Source organism: Puma concolor, chromosome A2, assembly GCF_028749965.1.
Source record: "Puma concolor isolate L17-30 chromosome A2, mPumCon1.1.hap2, whole genome shotgun sequence".
NCBI lineage: Eukaryota > Metazoa > Chordata > Mammalia > Carnivora > Felidae > Puma > Puma concolor.
This window is the reverse complement of record NC_141668.1, coordinates 165717993-165738786: the sequence shown is the minus strand read 5'-3', so window position 1 is coordinate 165738786 and position 20794 is coordinate 165717993. Positions and strand designations below refer to the sequence as shown.

Sequence of the window (20794 nt, the reverse complement as noted above, 5' to 3'; positions counted from 1 at the left end):
CCTGGCCCGGTCCCCGCAGGCCGTTCGCCGCCGCCTCCGCCGCCGCCGCTGCCGCCCGGCCTCCTAGGATCCACCGCAGCCCGCCGCACGGGGCCGGAAGTGGGAAGCCGCGCGGGAGAGCTGCGCACGCGCGTGCACGCCCCGGGGGGCGGGTCAGAGGGCGTGGGCCCGGAAGGGGGCGTGGCTCGCGCGGACTTTGCTTCAGGCTGAGGCTGGAGCTGCGGAGAGGGTCCTCCGCTGGCACCCCGGGACCGAACAGGGAGGGTCCCTGCGGTGAGGGTGAGGGCGATCCTTGTGGGGACGGGTCAGCGGGGCTGGGGGGCATCTTGAGGGAATCAGGGGTGCCTGGAGCCGGGGATCGGCGGGCGCCGGGGGACGTCGCAGGGGACCGAGGCCCAGGACGAGGAGTCTAAGGACAGGGTACAAGAAATGAACCGAACAGGTCTGTCACCTGCAAAGAAGGGGCAGCGTGGATTGCAGGAAGCTAGACAAGTCTGGGAAAAAGCCATATGGCTCTCAAGTCGTTCCAGACACCCCTACATGGGTCTGTCCAGATACCTAAAACTCATACTAGACACCCAGGCAAGTGCCATCAGATACTCAAAACATGCTTTCGGGTACCCCAAATAGGTCAGACACCCTACCTAGATCTGTTAGTTAACCCCCCCCAAACGATTCAGAATCTGAAAAACATGCCAAATTACCCCAAAGTACCAGACATCTTCACCCAGGAGCCATCAGACACCCCCAGATAGAAACGTGTCAAAAACCCTACTCAGAAACTTCTAGAGGCTCCCCCCAAACACATACCAGATACCTCTAACACAGATACTGTCAGATAACCCCATACAGGTGTCCAGAGTCTAAAATACATGCCAGACTGCCCCCCCCCCCCCCCACACACACACAGGTGTTCTTAGACACCAGAAAAAAATGCCAGGTGCCTCCCCTCCCCCAGTGTCAGCACTCCCTCGGGCACCATCAGACATCCGGGCTCTGAGGCTGCCCAACCCCTTCCCAGGCCCACCCCTGGTGTGGCAGTGGGGCAGTAACCAGGAGAGGAGCCAAGCACCTCTTTCGCCCAAGGTTCAAGCTGACCAACCAAGCCGAGATCGTTCCAAGCCAAACCCACTTCAAAACACCCACAATCTGTGGTCGAGAGCCCTCAGTTCAGAAACAGGGTAGCAGAGTCCCCAAGCGACCTGCCTGCAGTTGAAGTGCATTGCATCATGGTCAAGAGAGGGAACACGTCCAGGAAATTGGAGGTTCCGGAAGCACAGGGACGTGCTTCCTCAGAGGTGAGAAGCCCTGACACAGGTGCTTTTGAGGTCTCAATGGATGTGTAAATGCTCACTCTCAGAGTTTCTATGACTTTGGGACTTTATTCCAAAGGCAATGGGGAGCCATTGACGATTTTAAGCAGGAAAAGTGGCAGGCTCCTTATTTCTATAGCTACCTTGGATATAGAAACCTTCAGGTTGATACAATTCTCCCCTAAACATAGACACCAACTTCCTCAAGAGCCTGGCAGAAAGAAGAGGTATCTCTTATCTTTCTTGTATGTATCCAACCGCTCTGCATTTATTAAGTCCTTGTCATGGGCCAGGGACTCTGCTAAGAGCTAAGGAGACGTTGGGAACATGAGTCTGTGGCAGTGTTTCTCAGTCTTGGAGCTATTGGCAACTGGGGCTGGATGGTTCTCTGTTGTCGGGGGGTGTTCTGTGTTGGAGGATGTTGACAGCACCCCTGGCCTGTATCCACTAGATGCAAGTAGCACCCCAGTTCTGACGACAAAAGAAAAAAAGGCCTCCAGATATTGCCAATGTCCTCTCGGCTAACAGCAACTGCCCTACTCAGTTGGACACGGATACAGTCGCCTAATCCACAATCCAGGCCTCCTGGGGGACGTGGCCGTGGCTTTGGGTTAAAGGGTGAGTAAGAGTTATGCGGCCGAGGGAGTTCCGGGAACAGCACTGAATGAGCAAGGTGCAGGTGGTGTATGTGGGCAAAAGTGGAGAGGTAGGCGGGGTCAGACCATGGGGAACCTCAGAGGTCAAGGCCATTAACAAGACTGTCCGGAATGGTGTTCTGTCAGTGGGGCTGGTCTCTGGGAAAGCATCTCCGCTTTACCCCTGGAGACCTGCCCTCCGTAATTACCTGGAGCGTGACTCATTCCCTGTTCTGCGGAACTTCCTGTGGGGCTGTTTCCTCTAAGGGACAGATAGTAACATCTGGCTTTGAATGCCTCCAGCGGTAGGTAGGTTTGTGGCTCGTTAAACCTGGGGGGGCGGGTACTCTCAGCCTGCTGGGAGTGAGTCACGGCCGTTGTGGCCCCACAGGCCTCCTAACACAGGCATGGGGGTATGGTTGGGGGTCTGTGGTTTCGACGCTAGCTTTAACTCGATGATAGAGGGTGATGATGATGGACGCTACGTACCCCTACGTACCAGGCACCATGCTAAGGGCACCCCACGTATTTTCCTTTACACAAACTCGAATCTTCTGTGATCTCAAAGATCTGTCCTGAAAATTATCTCCAGGAGGCAGACCTCGATTCCCGCCATCCTGAGAGTATGCTGCATTGAGTTACTTGTTGCCAAAGCACAGAGTAGGGAAAGGGAAAAGATAGTCACCTGGCAGGTGTAACCTTAACCAGGGGGTGAAGGTTAATATCCTCAGGGGTGTTATGTCGATAGCACTTATCCCCTGATAGGAGGAGGCAAGAAGGTTCCTGAGCCTATAACCCTAATTATGAGAAAGCATGGGACACACCCAGATGGGGGACATCGTACTAGAAACCCGGCTGATACTTCTCAAGACCGTGAAGGTCACGAGCAATACAGAAAGACTGAGGAAACTTCACAGACCAGAGAAACTAGGGAGACAGGATGACTAAAGATAATACAGTATTCTGAGTTGGGTCCTGAAACAGAGAGAACCTGAGTGAAAGAAGAAATCTGGTGAAATCTGAGGAAAATCTAGTTTGATGAATAATACTGCCCCCGGGAGCCCGGGTGGCTCAGTGGGTTAAGAGTCCAACTTCGGCTCAGACCATGATCTCCTGGTTCATGGGTTCAGGCCCCACATCCGGCTCTGTGCTGACAGCTCAGAGCCCAGAGCCTGCTTCTGATTCTGTCTCCCTCTCTCTCTGCCCCTCCCCCACTCATGCTCTGTCTCTCTCTCTCTGTCTCTCTCTCTCTCTCTCTCTCTTTCAAAAATAAATAAACATTTTTTTGGGCGCCTGCGTGGCGCAGTCGGTTAAGCGTCCGACTTCAACCAGGTCACGATCTTGCGGTCCGGGAGTTTGAGCCCCGCGTCAGGCTCTGGGCTGATGGCTCAGAGCCTGGAGCCTGTTTCCGATTCTGTGTCTCCCTCTCTCTCTGCCCCTCCCCCGTTCATGCTCTGTCTCTCTCTGTCCCAAAAATAAATAAACGTTGAAAAAAAAAAATAAACATTTTTAAAAAAACCTTTAAAACTTACTGCACCAATGTTGGTTCCTAAGTTATGACAAATGTACTGTGGTCACAGGTGATGCTAACATGGCAGGAACCGGGAGAAAAGTTAGAAAGCGACCCTCTCTGCTCTCTCCACTTTTCTGTGATTCTAAAATTAAAAGTCTAGGGGCACCTGGAGGGCTCAGTTGCTTGAGCGTTGGACTTAGGCTCAGGTCATGATCTAGAGGTTCGTGAGTTCGAGCCCCGCATCGGGCTCTCTGCTGTCAGTGCAGAGCCCGCTTCGGGTCCTCTGTCCCCCTCTCTGATCCTCCCCCGCTCGCACACACACTCTCTCCCTCTCAAAAATAAACGAAGATTTAAAAATTAATAGAAAATTAAACTGAAAGTCCGGGGGGGGAAGGGGGCTACTCACCCCCTCTGGAGGGGTAGGAGGAGTTAGTTTGTTGTGCCAAAATACTGCTAAGAGTTGTATATAGACTCTGCAGAGTGGGGGTGGGGTGGGATGGGCAGCGTCCCTAACCTCCACGTTGTTCAAGCGTCTGCTGTGCAATTCTGTTTGTTCGAACCATCCAGATCGTGATATTTTGTCAGGCAGCCCTAGCTAACCCACCGCCTGAGTCAGAATTTTGCCAGAGGATTTTCGCAACGGCAAAAAACCGAGGTGACCGCAGGGTCCCTGCCCCTAGGGCCCCGGTGCTCTCCAGGGAGCCTCCACTTGGCAGGGGTGAAGTGGGCTGAGGGAGTAACCAGCACAGGAGGTCACGAGAGAGAGATTTAGAGGCAGTAAAGTTGAGGGACTGGCTGCCATCCGGAGGGTTGGGCGGGGCCACCGGACTCACCAGAGCTCAGGAAGGGTTTGCCGCACAGGGGACAGCTGGAGTGGCCGATGAACGTCCCCTGGGCCAGCTGGTGCCCATGGATGCATTCCTTCCTCTCTCTAGCATCCTGACTCTTGTCCTTTGGTTGTGCTGGGCTCTTCCCCTGTGGGAGACAGAAGCGAACCTCAGAACGCCCCGCGCATTCGGATCTCCCTGGCGTCACAGGGCTCCAGGGCCAGGGGCAACCTGACAATGTGGAGAAGGTGGACGGGGTACCCACCCCCACCCCGGTCCGGCGCCCCCTGACCTTCTCCTTCTGTCTGGTGACTCTACAGCGGAGGGAGCTCAGTCTGCGTTTCACCCTGGTGCTCCTGTCACTCCGCTCAATCCTTCTGGCGCTGTCTTCGCTCCTAAGGGGTGGAAAGATGAACAGGGAGGGGCGGCAGGCCCAGGTCGCTCCTGGACCCCACGTGGAATGTGGCCCCCGCGGCCCCCTCGTCCTGTTTCGCTTCTTCTGTGGTCCCCGCACTCTCTCCTCCCTCCTCTCAATCACTTACTCACTCAACAAACACAGATGGTCACCAAGTTCCAGGAGATGGGGGTACCGGGTTCACAGAGGGGACTGCGACATGGTCTCAAGCTTGGGGTCCCTCAGCGGGCCCAGGCTGGAAATCTTGGCTCTGTCCATTTCTGCCTCCTCCCTGCTACTCACCCGCGACCCCACCTTCTGATCAGCCTACAAATCCCGCGCATTCTTCCTTTGGGCTATGTCTCAAATCCTGCTCTGCTCTTCCCCCTTACATCCCAGCCCCAGTTCACTGTCACGCCTCTCCTGGATTACCGGCACCCCCTCATTTAATGAATACAGTTGACCCTTGAACAACGCGGAGGTTGGGGCGCCAACCCCCTGCACAGTCAAAAATCCGTATGTAACTTCTGAGTCCCCCACAACTTAGCTACTGAAAACGTAAACTGTCAATCAACACATTTTTTATGTGTTCTGGGTATTAGGTACTGTGTGCTAACAATAAGGCAAGCTAGAGAAAAGAAGATGTTACTACAAAAATCACAAGGAAGAGGGGCGCCTGGGTGGCTCAGTCGGTTAAGCGTCCGACTCTTGATTTCAGTTCAAGTCATGACCTTGCGGTTCGCGGGTTCGAGCCCTGCGTGGGGCTCTGCGCGGATTCCCCATCTCCCTCTCTATCTCTGCCCTTCCCCACTCGCTTTCTCTCTCTCGAAAATAAATAAACGTTTTTCTTTAAAGAAAATCATAAGGAAGAGAAAATACATTTAGGGTCCTGTACAAGTATTTATTGAAAAAAAATCCACGGATAAGTGGACCCGCGCAGTTAAACCCGTGTTGTTCAAGGATCAACGGTATTTATTGAGTCAGCAGCAAACAAACCCAGCCCCTGCGGAATCTGTCCACTGGAGGGAGATCCACACCTCCAGTCTGCAGACCCTGCCCTCCCCCCAGCCCAGTCTGTGCTCGCCATTACCAATCACCAGAGAGCGGTGCTCCAGAGTCACAGAGGTGATCTGACCCCTGCTGACTTCCCTCACCTTCCCTCTTCCCAGCCCCACCCTGACACCGTTCCTTAGGCCTTTCCGTTCCCCGGGAAGGCACCCCTTTCTTGCCCCCGTCCTCCTCCCCATGTGTTGGTGAACCCCTACTCTCCCATCGGAAGCCAGCTCAAGCCGTCACCTCCTCCAGGAAGTCCTCCTCTGCCCTCCAAGGTGTATGAGGCGCCTCCCCAGCCCCTACCTCCATCGTTGCCCTGGCAGTTCCAGTGAGAGGATGGCGGGGGGGGGGGGAACCCCACCTCCCGCCCCCAGCTTAGGGTCCTGCACAGAGGGCCACTGGTAGACGTGCGCAAAGCCAGGGCGGGGCCCCAGCCCGAGACTCCCACTTGCAAACTTACTCAGACAGGAACTCAAACCAGGTGAGGTTTGAGTGCGCTTCTCCGGGGCTCACTGACAAGCGAGCCCTCTGTCGGGCCCTGCAGGGTCAGAGGGGACAGACGCGTGGGTCGGCAGCCCCTCCTTCCCCAGATGTCCCATCTCCTGCCTCTCTCCCCACCCCCACCTTCCGGTGCCCTGGAGCCACATCCAGGACCCCACCATCCCTCCCACTGTGGGCTCTATCCACGGTCACTGTGACTGGTTTCCCAGCGGGGGGGGGGGGGGGGGGAGGTGGTAAACACCTCTCGGCCGAACAAAATCAGCACGTCAGGAAGACTTTCTAGCAAATGGCGGTGTCTTGGGAAAGAAGCATCGTTTCTCATTTGAGTACAGGTACCTTCTGGGCTGGGTCCCCCCACCCCCCCTCATGTCCCCTGTCCTTTCCCACGTGCATTCCTCCCCCCACCTCTCCCAACCCTGTTTTCTCCCCTATCTCCCCGTCTTGTCCACACCTGTCCCCGCAGGCTTTCTCCCCATACTGTCCTTCATGTCTGGTCTGTCTTCCCAGCCCCGTTCCCTCACGCGTGTCCCCCTTCCCACTCACCCGTGGTACTGTCGAAGTTCCTGAAGCACCTTCTGGACAATCAGCCTGGGGTAGGGGGCGGGGGAAGTGTGTAAAAACAGCGCACCGTCGCCCTGGTTGTAGACACATCCCCCAAGACGCGCTGTGACTGCCCAGCCGGTCCCCAGGTCCCCATCCAGCCCCTGCCCGGGAGGCTCAGCCCCTCCCCTGATGCCATAGTGAGAACCTTTCTGAGGGGCCTGGGTCTCTCCTCTGGGAGAGGGATGGGGTGGGAGAGAAGACCGAGGTCGCGGGGGGCTTGGGAGGGACCCCCGCCTTGGCCCCTTGGCGGTCCCCTGGGGGTCCCCTCCCCACCGCGAGGCAGACACTCACACGTGATCCGGTTCCACGTGGTCCTTTTCCATGCACTCCAGCACCGGCGGCTCCAGGCCTGGAAGCGGCCCCCACCCCAGGAGGCATAGGTGTCAGGGGGCTCTGGGGCAGGCCGGCCCTGTGTGGACCCCCTCTGACCCATCCCAGCAGAACTGGAGACCGTCCAGAGGGGGCTTGCCACTCGGGGAGGGGAGGCACCAAGGGGGCAGAGATCCAGTGTTGGAAGCACACCCCTGTCCCTCCCTCCCCCCCCCCCCCCGCCCCCGCACCGTGTCTCAGGAGTGCTTACTGTATGCCAAGTGCTGTGCACAGGTATGCTCAGTGAAGCCCCAGGTAGCCCCCCGGAGATATGCTCATTGCTCCCTTCTTACAGAGAAAGCCACAAGGGCTCAGAGATTTCTAGCAAGCGGTAGATCTTGCGGTTTGTGGGTTCGAGCCCCGCGTCGGGCTCTGTGCTGCCAGCTCAGAGCCTGGAGCCCGCTTCGGTTTCTGTGTCTCCCTCTCTCTCTGCCCCTCCCCTGCTTGTGCTCTGTCTCTCTCTGTCTCTGTCTCTGTCTCTCTCCCCAAAATAAATAAACATTAAAAAAAAAGAAAATTGAAAAAAACGAAAAGTGGTACTTTTGGGTTGAGACTTCGGGTCTATCCGACAGCAGAGAGACACAGGCTCTTAGGACAGAGATTCAGAGATAATGAGGGAGACGAAGGAGGGGACAGAGGCAGAGACAGAAGAGCCCTAGGTGAGCGAGGGCATTGAGGTGGTGCGGTCCACTCTAGCTGGAGGCCCAGAAGGATGGGGCAGATGTCGGAGGCCTCTCCCCCTCTGCCCCACCCCCCACAAGGAGTAGGGCCCCAGTTCCTGCCCCTAAGCCCCCTCCACCAGCAGCCCTTTCCCAAACTCTCAGGCCCAACTGGGGTCCCATCCAGGGAGTCCCCGAGCAGAACCCCCCTACCCTTCTTGGTTTGAATGAGGGAACCCCCCCAGGCTGGGCTACCTTGAACAGCAGGAGTGGGCACCTCCAAAGCCGGAGAGATTTCCAGGGAGCTGATCTCATCAAAGGACACGGGAACCGACCGTGACCTCACTCTTTTCTCAGGGCTGTCACATTCCTGTGGGGAATAGGCATCTCGATAAGCCAGGGAGGCAGCCCGGACTGCAGGCCAGCTCCCCAGATGGAGGGTCCCTAGCCCCATCCTCCAGCCATAGGCGGGGCTTGCCTCCGCCACCGGGCACAGGGATAGATCCCCGCAGCAGCAGCCGAGGGCTGGAGCCCCGAACTCTGAGCTCCAGATGTCAGCCCATCAGGGATTTCTCCCCAGGTCATGGTCCTGGCCAAAGGTGCCGCAGCCACAGGCTACAGCCCCGAGGCTGGAGTCCCAGACCTGAGACGAGATCTACCCGGTCACCGACGGGGCTTCCTTCCAGCTGCAAAGATGCAGAGACATCCCCCCAGCCTCCCAGACCGTGGGTTAGACTTGTGACCGAGGATCCCCTACTGTGGACCCCACCCCAATGAAGAACGCTCAGGCCTGGGCTGGAATCTCAGGACTCAGTGACTCCCCGGTTATGGGCGGCCCCATGAACAACCCCGCTGTGACAGGTAAGTCCCACTAGCTGCAGGTAAGGAACCTCTTCCCTCCCACCCGCCGCGCTGGCTCCTGGGTCCCGAGCTGTGGTCCCGAGGGTGGTCATGGGTTGCACCCACCTTGCCTGGGTGCTCTGCTGGGGTCCCACCCCCAGGCAGACACTGTTGGGTCCAGGCCTGCAGATCCTCTCCCGGCAAGTTCAGAGCAAGGCTAGCCAGCGTCCGAGGGAGACAGGGCCCCTCGTTCACAGCCGCGGCCTCGAGGCTGAGCCTGGCGGAAGAAGAGAGGAAGGCAGGGCTTCAGTGTGTCTTCTCCACAGGGCTGTTTCCCCAGCTCCACATCCAGGGGCTTGGGGGGACCTGTGGGCCATCCTTCCCGGGGGGACAGGGAGGAGTGGTCAGGGCATAGGGAGGTGTTCAGTCTCCCCATATGGGAGGAGAGGTCGGGGAGCCTTGCTGGGGACTTTGCAGGTAGGTCCACACCTTTGCATGGAGGACACATCATGTTTACCCAGACCGGATGTCTGTTTGCGGTGACTTGGGAGGGGTTGAGGGAGGCAGGTGCGGGGTGGGGGGGGCAGTCAAAGCCCCCCTCCACTGTGTGGGGCTGCTGCTGTGTGTGGAGTCAAGCACACGTCTGTGTTCTAATCACGAGTGCATCCGTGGCTTGGTGCATACGTACACGACCAGTGGCACGTCACACATTTAGGCTTTTATGTAGGGGCTGGAGCGGGGCGAGCACGGACGCCTGCAGGCGAGTATGCTCGGTGCGCACTGGCCCGTGTGTGCACCTCGGGGCCGTGCGTGTTTATTCAGCGGGCACGCGGGCTCGTCCGCCCTCACAGGCTCTGTGTGCGGGACGCATGTGTGTCCGGGGAGCGGGTCTTTGGGGCTGCCTCCGACACTGCAGACACAGCCCCGCCCCCCCCTGCAGATTGCAGGGGCGAGGCCCCACCCTGTCCTGGGGGCGCGTCGCGGAAGCCTGACCTCTGCCAGCTCTCGGAGCAGCTCCGAGACCTTTCCCAGCTGCGTCTCCGAGGCCCGCCCTGGGACTCTGCCGAGCTGGAGAAGGGCGAATCTCCTCCGGCCTCTTCACTGGGGGGGCCGCTGTCCCTGGCCTCCCCAGGCTGGCTGTGGGAAAAGGCCCCAAGGCCCAGGTCCTGGAGATACTCGCTTCCCTGAAGGGCCCCCAAGTCCAAGCTGAGGTCCTCGGCGCTGTCGCTGAGCTGTCCTAGAAGGCCATCCTCCTGGAGACCCGTGTGGGAGGGGAAGAGGGCGTTGACCGCGAGTGCCAGAGGCCCCTGCCCATCACCCCCCCCCCCCCAGGTGGGGTGGAATGTCCCCCCAGGCGATCTGTCTAACCTGGGCCTTCAGGGCCTCATCCCAAAAAAGGGGCTGGAAGTCGGGACCTCTAGCCCTGACTCCACCTTGCTCGCTGGGTTTCCCTCCCATGGGCTTATAAAAGGGGGTAATAATCTCTGCTCTGCCTCCCCCCCCCCCCCCCACCACCTTGTTTAATGTCTTCGAATGCAGTTTGTAAAAGGGCAGCACACAGATAAGTCATCCTTGGCGCTAAGGGCAGAATTTCATGCAGCGCTGGGGCTCCCTGCCTTGTCCCTGGGGTGCTTGGTACATTTCCTCATAGGTCTGTTGGACCCCAAGTGTCCGTCCCAGGCGCAGGCTAGGGTGCAGCAGGTGAGGACCTTGCCTCAAGCACAAAATCAAAGCGGGGGGGGGGCCCTCAAACTCAGGAATCCAGAAAAATCAGGTTAGTATAATATATATATATATTTTTTTTAATTTTTTTTTTCAACGTTTATTTATTTTTGGGACAGAGAGAGACAGAGCATGAACGGGGGAGGGGCAGAGAGAGAGGGAGCCACAGAATCGGAAACAGGCTCCAGGCTCCGAGCCATCAGCTCAGAGCCCGACGCGGGGCTCGAACTCACGGACTGCGAGATCGTGACCTGGCTGAAGTCGGACGCTTAACTGACTGCGCCACCCAGGCGCCCCTATATTTTTAAAGTCAAGAGTCAGGGGAGCCTGGGTGGCTCAGCGTCTGACTTCGGCTCAGGTCGTGATCCCTCGGTTCGTGGGTTCGAGCCCCATGTTGGGCTCTGGGCTGACAGCTCGGAGCCTGGAGCCTGCTTGGGATTCTGTGTCTCCCTCCCTCTCTCTCTCTCTCTCTCTGCCCCTCCTCTGTTCACACTCGGTGTGTGTGTGTGTGTGTGTGTCTCTCTCAAAAAATAAATACACAATAAAAATAATAAAAATAAATAAAATGTCAAGAGTCATGCAAAGAGAGTCACGATGAACAGATGATCAAAATGTTAAATCATGACAGTACTGGACCCTGTGCTTGTACGACTCACCTCACTCCCGTCCCCTGTTTCTGGCCCTGCTCCCTCAGGGTCTGGAGTGCTCCAGCCAACACCTTCCCCTCTCTGACAGGGAGAAGCCCAGGGGGCACATTACCAAAGGCTCCGGGGCCAGCCCCCTCGGCAGCCTCAAGCTGCCACCCACCCACCCGCGAGGCAGCGGCGTGCCAGGCCCCGTGAGACGCAGAAGACACACAGAAGTGGACGACGATGTGCCAGCCTTCGGTGCTCCCCACACAGTCATCCCGAACTAAACCTGCATTGTCACTAATGCCACAGCAGCTCCACCAGGGGGCATTGTTGTCCCACTTTCCAGATCAGGAGACTGAGGCTCAGGAGGAACAAAGACTCGCCCTGGATCACACACAGCCGGACTCAAACTCAGGTCTGTTTGGATCCAAGCCCTCTGCTCTTTCTTACGCTTCTCTCTCCTTGCCCCAGTCCCTTTGCTCTTCTCTCTCTCCTTCCCAATCATTCTATCTGCCATCTTTTCCCCCAGCCAGGGAACTTGCCTTTTCCTCTCCTTGGAAAACCTGTTCTCCTAGCCCACCTACGGTTGGCCTGGCAAACTCCTATTCATCCTTCAAAAGCCAGCTTGGGCATGTCCTCAGGCTGCCTTCCTGACTCCTCAAGGCTATGTAAGATGTCTCTCCCCTGGGCTGTCAGGACCTGTGGCACAGAGACTTTCCTTGTCCAGACTTTTGTTAGGAGTGTCCTCAGACCGGGTTTGGTGGGTAGGTGGGTGGATGGGTGGGCTTCTCCCCACTGCCTCCTGCAAAGCCAATGGTGAGCATGGCCCCAGGCATCTATGTGGTCTCAGGCAGCCTGTGAGACACTGTCCCAGCTGGTTGGCCTGAAGGGGCCACGAGGGAACACGGCCCCCTTCATGGACTCTACACAAGTCCCCCAGGAGGGCACCGTCTGGCTCAGTTGGTAAAGCATGTGCCTCTTGATCTCGGGGTTGTGAGTTCAAGCCCCAGGTTGGGCGTGGAGATTACTTTAAAATAAACAAACAAACAAACAAATAAATAAAAAGATGGATGGAGATGTTAATAGATGTGCTTAAAAAGAACAGGTCCCCAAGGATAGTATTGCCACATAAAATACAAGGCACTCAGTTATATTTCAATCTCAGATAAACCCCAAGTATTTTTTGTAGGATAAGTATATTCCAAAGCATCGTAATATTTGACACTCAAATCTAACTGGGTGTCCTCTGATTTGGTTTCCTCAGTCTTGCAACCCTAACTCTGGACCATTTGGTCAGGCAGGGCCAGTCCTCTACCAGGAGAGGGAGAGCAGGGGCGCCCCTGCTATTGCCTGGTTTGGGGTATTTTCGGGGAAGCTTCCAATTCAAAATTGAAAGTACCTGGAAAGAGGAGCTTTGCAGGGTCTGGCTTTTCCCGCCGACCTCGCCTGCCTGGAGCTCTCCACGGTTTTTACCCCTTCCTCCTTCTTTTTCTTGTGGTAAGGTAGACATGACGTAAAATTTGCCATTGTCATCATTTTTAAGCGTGCAGCTCGGTGACACTAAGGTACCGGGTAGCTTCTAATCTGCTGCCTGTCTATGAATCTGCCTAGCCTGGGGACCTCAAGTAAGTGGAATCGTACAATATTTGTCCTTTCGTGTCTGGTTTATTTCACTTAGCCTAATGTTTTCAAGTGTATCCGTATTCTAGCATGTATCAGAATTTCATTCCTTTTTAAGGCTGAATAACATTCTGTTGTCTGGGGCACCTGGGTGGCTCAGTCAGTTAAACATTCAGCTCTTGGTTTCGGCTCAGGTCGTGATCTCACGGTTCGTGAGTTCGAGCCCCTGTGTCGGGCCCTGGGCCGACAGTGTGGAGCCTGCTTGGGATTCTCTCTCTCTCTCCCTCTCTCTCTGTCCCTCCCCTGCTGGGATGCACTCTCTCTATCTCTCTGTCAAAATAAATAAATGAACTTAAAAAAAAAAAAACAAAAAACCCTTCCATTGTCTGGAAGGACAGCCCTGTATGGATATCGGCAAAACCACATGTTGTGTCCCATTCATCCCGCGATGGACACCCTGTTGTCTCCACCATCTGGCTGTTGTGAGGCACGCTGCTGGGAACGCGGCCGTGCAGATCTGTTGGAGCCCCTGTCCCTGCTTTTAATTCTTTTGGGAGCAGGAGGTATCCTGGGTTTGACTTCCGGAACACCCTCCATACGGCTCGCACGGCCTCCCCTTTCCTTGAATCTTCCCTTTGGACCCGCTGATCTTTGTCCTCCCCTCCCTGGCCGCTCCTTCTCTGCCTCCACTTCCTCCCTCTGTCCTTCATACGCCAGGCTCCCTCTTCTTCTCCCGCTTCTCCCGTCTCTGGCTGCGGCTGGCCCCGGGCGCCCCTCCCCTTCCTGCGACCTCCTCGCGGGTCTCCCCTTTCCCCAAATCACTCCAGTCCCATCCCTGGTGGCTGGACAACCTCTACGGACTCCCATCTCCCCTGCCACTGCCCGAAAGGTTTCCTCGTGTCTCTGGTTTTTCTCCTTCTGTAAACAGAAGCATGTCAGGACAGCCTCTTGGCCTGGGCCGGGCCCCCTCCCCCTCCTCTGCATCTGGCCTCCCTCACCGGAGGCAGAAGTGGGATTGTGGCCAGGGCTGGGGGTGGCAGGGGTGATGGGCAGTTGGGGCACAGGCTGTCCTAGTTCCCAGCAGCAGGTACCCTGAGGGAGACGGGGGGGGGGGGGGGGAAGGGGGGGTGCCTCATCCTTTGCTTCGAAACCTCTTTCCTCCAACATTGCCTGGGTGAGAAAAGGTGGGAGCCAGCCCAACGGGGGCCTTTCCAGGCATCCGACTGAACAGTGTATGCTGGGCCTGACGCCCCAGAGAGGAGGCGATAAATCCAGGCTCTTGCTCATGGCCCCTGAGGAGCCTGGGCCTCCGGCCACCGGGGGGAGGGGGGGTGGGGGGGGGATGAGCTCCCCCAGTCAGACTCAGAGGCGAGATGTCCCCGGAATGCGGAATGCCCACTCTGCAGAAGGGCTTACAAGGTGCAGATTTGGATCGTATACGGATAAACTTCAAAATGTGAATAGTTCATTAGTAAGCCACGGCCCGCCAGAGCAACTTTAAGCGTGTTGTTTCTCCGGTTCCATTTCATCAGGTAGGAAAGGAGACGGGCATCAAACAAAGTAGGAAATAAATGGCAGGGCAGATGGCTCCTGAGGGGCAAGTTCCAGCCCCTCTCGTGGCCTCAGTTTTCTCATCTGTAAAATGGGTGTAATGCTGCCTTCTTGTAGGATTACTTGCTGTGTGGGTACGAGGTGGTGTGGACACATTGCAAACCGGATCAGTGCAAGCGATCTTATGTTAGTGGTTGTTTTCCTATTTCGGGACTCAGGGCTCTTCCTCTGGTGGAGGAAGATGGTTGTGTTAGACGCAGTCACACAGTCCGTCCCTGCCCTCCCGGAGCTAGTTGGATAGGAGGGATGGTTTAACCCAGCCATTAGAATCAAGGGTGATAGAATGTTCCAGGAAGCAGGCTGAAGAACTGAGGGAGGCCAGCTGGCTCTGTTTGGAGGGACAGGAATTCTGGATCGGAATTTTACTTAGAAAATCCCCTCGGGGTGCCCGGCTGGCTCAGCAGGTGGAGTGTGTGGGCTCCTGATCTCAGGATTGAGAGTTTGAGCCCCACATTGGGGATGGAGATTACTTGAAAGAAAGAAAGAAAGAAAGAAAGAAAGAAAGAAAGAAAGAAAGAAAATCCCCTCTACTTTCTTTTTTTTTTTTAATTTTTTAATGTTTATTCATTTTTGAGACAGAGAGAGACAGAGCATGAATGGGGGAAGGTCAGAGAGAGGGAGACACAGAATCCGAAACGGGCTCCAGGCTCTGAGCCGTCAGCACAGAGCCCGACGCGGGGCTCGAACCCACGGACCGCGAGATCGTGACCTGAGCCGAAGTCGGACGCCCAACCGACCGAGCCACCCAGGCGCCCCTCCCGTCTACTTTCAAGTACAAAACCAATGTAATCGTTTGTGTAAACAAACCTATTAAGTCTTCTGCAGACCCCTCTGCCAGGCCAGGGGATGACCAGCTCAGCTGGAGTTACTGGGCTGGACATAAGGGAGCTTTTCCATGAGCCAGGCTCGAGGTCCGCTCTAAACATTTAAAGGCTCCCAGAGACCGGAGCCAGAAGGCCCCTGCCCCGATGCCCTGGTCAAGACCACCTCAAAGTGCGTGATCAGCACTGTCGGGTCTGAGTTCACCCCAACCCATCCGTGCACCTACTAATTCTGGTCTCCCTGCCCTTTCCTCCAACAAAAGTATTGAATGCTGTCTCCAGTTGGTATCTCAAGGAGGCTTCTGAGACAGTTGTAGAAGGCTCAAGATGGAGGCGGGCCATTCAGCTGCAAGCCTGATGAGGTCTGTGTTTCCCTGACCAGAGGTGTGAACCCTCAGGGCCCAGCAGGCCCCTCCCAGGACCTCCTTGGAGCAAGCTGAGACCTTGGGAAACAGAGTTAAACGGAGTATTTTTGTACCCGATGTTTACAGATGCTGTTGGGAAGTTATCAATAAAAAGACCCTGTTACTAAAAGGGGGGGGAAAAAACCTGGGGCGCCTGGGTGGCTCAGTCGGTTGAGCGTCCGACTGTGGCTCAGGTCATGATCTCACGGTTCGTGGGTTCAGGCCCCACATCAGGCTCTGTGCTGAACACTTGCTCAGAGCCTGGAGCCTGCTTCGGATTCTGTGTCTCCCCCCTCCTCTGCTCTCGCTCTGTCTCTCAAAAAATAAATAAAAGTAAAAAAATAAAAATTAAAAAAAACTATTAAGTACAACCCAATTAGGAAAATTTAGACAATCTTTAAATTTTTTTTTTCAACGTTTTTATTTATTTATGGGACAGACAGAGACAGAGCATGAACGGGGGAGGGGCAGAGAGAGAGGGAGACACAGAATCGGAAACAGGCTCCAGGCTCCGAGCCATCAGCCCAGAGCCTGACGCGGGGCTCGAACTCGCGGACCACGAGATCGTGACCTGGCTGAAGTCGGACGCTTAACCGACTGCGCCACCCAGGCACCCCTAGACAATCTTTAGATACCTTCCAGAGCTCATCCCAAACCAAAAAAACCCTATATCCAACCACATAAAATAGTGTCCACATGACATGTAAATGATCTCTCGAACTGGTCAAGTTTCACATATTGGTCAAGTTTCATGTATTTTAAAAAGGTCTACATCTTACCAATTAGTAGACAGGAGACTTTCAAGAAGTGTCCTATTAAATGTAAAAAAGAAGGAGAAGGAGAAGAAGAAGAAGAAGAAGAAGAAGAAGAAGAAGAAGAAGAAGAAATAGAAGAAAAAGAAAGAAAGAAAGAAAGAAAGAGAAGAAAGAAAGAAAGAGAAAGGAGAGAAAGAAAGAAAGAAAGAAGGAAAGAGAAAGAAAGAAAGAGAGAAAGAAAGAAAGAAAGAAAGAAAGAAAGAAAGAAAGAAAGAAAGAAAGAAAGAAATCAGGGGGTCTTCCCGGAGGAGGTGTTAGCGAAGGAACAAATAAGAGTTGGTGAGGCAGAGGCCTCAGGTGAGGGCACTCCAGGCATCAAAAGGACAGGATGTTCGGCAGCCTGCAGGTTTGAGGGATCCCGCTGCCTTCCAACAACTGGCGTTCCTTCTGTCTGGAGGTGTGGAGGGGGCGATGGGGCCGGATCAGCAGGCCTGGTAGATCACCTAAGAACTTAATCTCTAAGTTCCAAATAGCGGTGGTAGGGAGTTCAGGCAGGGTGGGGGTGGGGGGGGCGACTGTGGTTTGTCTTCGGAAAGATCAAAGATCGTGCGCAAGATGCAGAGTCGACATGGGCCGGGAGGGGGGAGTGGGGAGGGGAAGCCTGGTGGGGTGAGTAGGACCCTGGTGGCCTCCACCGGGGCAGCGGAGAAGAAAGCAGAAACACAGACAGGGGTGCAGGTGCAGCGTTCACAGGGCTCGGGTGAGAGAGAGGAGGGAAGGGACAGGGAAGTACCTTCCACTGGCCTCCAACTCTGGTGACCAAGTGGATGACAATGACAGGGACGCGGGGGAGGGGTCCCCCCATTACCACCTCATCTGCCCAACTGCCTGCAGCTGACAGTTCCTATGGGAAGAGGTCCAGAGCCCTGAACTGCACTTGGGTCCTGCTCCTGTCTTTGTGCACACTGGATCCTTGCTGACCCTTGGGCCGATTCTTGTCTTTTTTTCTAGAGAACGAGAGAGACTGAGAGAGAGAGAGACAGAGAGAGAGAGAGAGAGAGAGAGAGAATCGCAAGCAGGCTCTGTGCCAGCAGCACTAAGCCCGATGTGGGGCTCGAACCCAGGAACCGTGAGAACATGACCTGGGCCGAAACCAACACTCAGACACTTGGGACACTTAACTGACTGAGCCACCCAGGCCCCCCCCCACTTGGGCCGATTCTTACCCTGCTGGGCCCTAGTCTCTCCTCCTACAAAATGAAAGGACGGATACACAGGACGCCTCGTGTGCTTTAACTGTGACGGACCCTCCTTTAGTGTGGGGGGTGGTGTAAAATGCCACCCAGACCCCCCTGCCGCAAAGACGTGCCAACCCAGATGCTGGGAAGGATGTCAGCAGGTGACTGTCGGCTGTCAGACCCCTTCCAGGAAGCCACACCTCTTCCTGAGCCGCCCACAGGCCACGCCTGATTGATGTGGGGACACAGCAGATGTGTGGTCTGCCCGCCTCAGCCTGACTGGGGACCACGCTGCAAGGCTGCTCTGGCCCGGAGCTCCCCGGGGAAGCTTTCTCCTCCTTTTCTCTCCATGTGTCTACCCACCCACCCTTCCTTCCTTCTTCCCGTCCGTCCGTCCGTCCGTGTATCCATCTCTCTGTCAGCCCCTCCTTCTTCCGTGCACCCATTCGTCTCCGCATCCCTCCCTCCCTCTCCTTGCCCCAGGAAGGATTCCAGCCCCCTCGTCGCTGGTCAAACGGGACGGTCGCTACCTTGCCAGGTTTTAATGAGAGTTCTCGGAAATAATGCACGCCGAGCGCCTGGTACAAAGCACGCCTAAAAGTGTATGTGCCGCCCCTGCTGTCGTCGGCTCCCGCCCGTCTCAGCCACCAGACACCTGCCTGCTCATCCTCCATGGTGGGAAAGTCTGGGCGCCCAGGCCTCCAGGGGCCGCCGCTGCTCCCGGCCGCTGCTGCTGCTGCTTCAGAGTCAAAGGGCCGGACACATGGCTTGGGCTCAGAACCTGTAGAGAAACGAGGGACGAGGTGTCAGGGCCAAGGGCGACGGGCTGAGGGGAGAGGACTCTTGAGTTCTGCAGCTGCTGCTGCTCTCCCGGGGCCTCGGTTGCCTCATCTATAAAATGGGCTGGTGGAAGGAGATGGTCTCAAAGATCTTGAAGCGAAGACGCGTGCGTGCCGTCACCTCCCCATCCTGCCTCCTGAGCCTGTGGCAGACGTTTGTATTCACACAGGAGGCTCTTTCCTGCTGACTGATCATTCAGCCCCTTGGACTCCCACCCCCCTGCCCCCTCCCCCCCCCCCCCCCGGGACCATTTCTAGCAGCTCCTTAGAGTTCCTCAGAGCGGACTCGTGAGATGAAATTGATTTGTCATACCTGCTCTGGCCAAAAGCCCTCATTCGAGAGAATGGCTCCTTAAGACCGAGCGCAAGCGCCCAATGCCCACGTCGGGAGGGTCTCTGATGGGGGGACCCCAGGCTATCCCTGCCTTTGGGTCGTATTTGAAGTTTCAGGGTTTTCTGGTTGCCATGGCAGAGAGGAGAAAACAAGGACTTTAGGGTCAACCAGACTGTGTCCTTGCCTGGACTTGCCTCTAATGGTTGCACACCTTTGGGGAAAGGACCTCTTTGAGCCTCAGTTTCCTCACCTGGGAGGTGGGCGTGACAATGCCTGCCTTTCAGAGCTGTGGGGAGGATGCAGGGGCCCTAGTGTGTGGAGCGTAGGCCTGGGGCACTTGGCCAGTCTTGGCCACCTTCCTTGCCCTCTAGGTCAGGAGGGTGCCCTGCCTTGACGTCGGGTCTTGGGCTGAGCCCCCTGCTGTGGGAAGGGGGGGTACCCACTTTTTCTCTCCCCCTGCCCTTTATAATGCAGCCAGCACAGTCCCCCTACCTATTCGAATCCCCGCGGAGGCTCCTGATCGCTTGCAGGAGGAATATTGAGACTCTTAGCCCGGCCACTGATGTCCACCAGGATATTCCTTCTGTGCCTGGTCCCCGCCCCTGCGGGACCTGCTGCTTGAGACCCTCCCCTTGCATTCCTGCTCTGAGGCTGCCTGCCTGAAGACCTCACCCTGTTCCTTCCAGAAATCTCTGTCCGCCCCCGACCTGTGGTGCCTCTCTCATGTGCGTTTCATTTCCTTGCATTGCCTCGACATCGTCCCTGCTCCAACCCCCCTCCAAAGACATCCCTGACTCTGCCAAAACCAGGGAAGAGATCAGCGCGTCCTAAGTGACAGCAATGGCGGTCTCAGGTGGGGCCGAGATGGGGTGGGGAGTGGGAGGTCAGATGCCTTTGGAAAGTGCCGAGTTAGGTCCGCAGCTTGGGTCCCCTGTGGCTGGGTGACCCCATGGACCGTCCTAGTTAATGCTGAGCCAGGATAATTACGAGCCAACATCTGCTGTCATTCTCCAAAGGGTCTAGCTAGGGTGATACGTTTGTGGCCACCTTGCCTGCGACCATTGCTGCTGGCACAGGGGAAGGCTGGTGATGTCCCTAACCCAAATAGGCACCAGTGGACGAATAGATACACAAGAGTGACGGAGGCGCACGGAGCAGTAGGATTCAGCCACTAAAGGGAAGGGAGTTTGGACACTGCTACAACGTGAGGATTGACCTTGAAGACCTTACAAGCGAAGAAGCCAGTCGACAAAGACCACATGCTACGTGAGTGCATTTATATACAATGCCTGCAGCAGGTGAAATCTGTAGAGACAGAAGGCAGATTAGTGGTTGCCTAGGGCTTTGGGGGAAATAGAGGGTTATGGGGTGATGGCTGAAAGATACGGTTTCTGTTGGGGTGATGAACGTGTTCTAAAGTTGTCGCAATGGCTGCGTAATACTGCGGATGTAGTTAAAGTTATCGAACTGAACACGTTAGATGGGTAAACCGGCTGGTGTGTGAATTACATCTCAATGAAACTGTTGCTCCCAACATTCCCGGGGCCCCTTGTAGAACTTTGATGGGGCAGGTGCTCGCGGGCTGCTGCTCCGTTTCCTTCAAGGTGAATGAGCCTTTGATGCTCCGGGCCTGCCATAGTGTGTGAGCACGTCACTGCCTCCACCACACCTGTGCTCCCGCCGCCCTCCTGGGCTGACGGAGGGCCTCTGCTCTGCTGTCCTCCTTAAGTCTCGTCTCTCCCGCCTTCCCCACCCTGAAGCCAGGGCCGCATCTATGACTCAGAGAAATGTCGGAATAAAACAAGCAGGCTGTGAGGGAGAAAAACCAGATGTGGGGCGGGGGGCGGGGGGGGGGGGTCCGGGAGGCTGATGCGAGTCTGGGAGGGAATGTGGAGCTGGCCCAAGGGTCAGTCCCACCCCCTGCTCATGCCCAGGGGGCCTCAGGAAAGACTGAAGGGTCTGCCTGCTTCACTGCGCAGGGTCCTCATGGAGGCCTGAAGCCTCGACAGCCTGTAGAGGCCAAAGGCAGAACCTCAGACGTTGGGTTCTGCAATCCACAGGCTGAAAGTGAAAGGCCAGGGATGAATGTACCTTTTCTATGGAAGCTTCTG

The 20794-nt window shown here is 56.1% G+C and overlaps 1 protein-coding gene across 5 annotated transcripts in view; it reads right to left on the bottom strand.

Annotated features, from left to right (window-relative positions):
- The window catches only part of ARHGEF18 (Rho/Rac guanine nucleotide exchange factor 18), an 84123-nt gene that overhangs the window by 53700 nt on the left and 9629 nt on the right, over positions 1 to 20794 (bottom strand). For 4 of the 5 annotated variants that reach the window (XM_086681299.1, XM_086681300.1, XM_086681301.1 and 1 more), the window contains exons 2-10: positions 18170 to 18291; positions 9701 to 9960; positions 8834 to 8984; positions 8123 to 8237; positions 7131 to 7188; positions 6780 to 6824; positions 6196 to 6273; positions 4581 to 4683; positions 4295 to 4436 (exon numbers count right to left, since the gene is read on the bottom strand). In XM_086681299.1, the coding sequence (XP_086537425.1) occupies positions 4295 to 4436; positions 4581 to 4683; positions 6196 to 6273; positions 6780 to 6824; positions 7131 to 7188; positions 8123 to 8237; positions 8834 to 8984; positions 9701 to 9960; positions 18170 to 18184 (967 nt within the window). In that variant the 5' untranslated portion in view covers positions 18185 to 18291. Of the gene's footprint in view, position 1; positions 261 to 4294; positions 4437 to 4580; positions 4684 to 6195; positions 6274 to 6779; positions 6825 to 7130; positions 7189 to 8122; positions 8238 to 8833; positions 8985 to 9700; positions 9961 to 18169; positions 18292 to 20794 lie in introns of those variants that run through there. The other variant, XM_086681302.1, reaches the window with a different exon arrangement.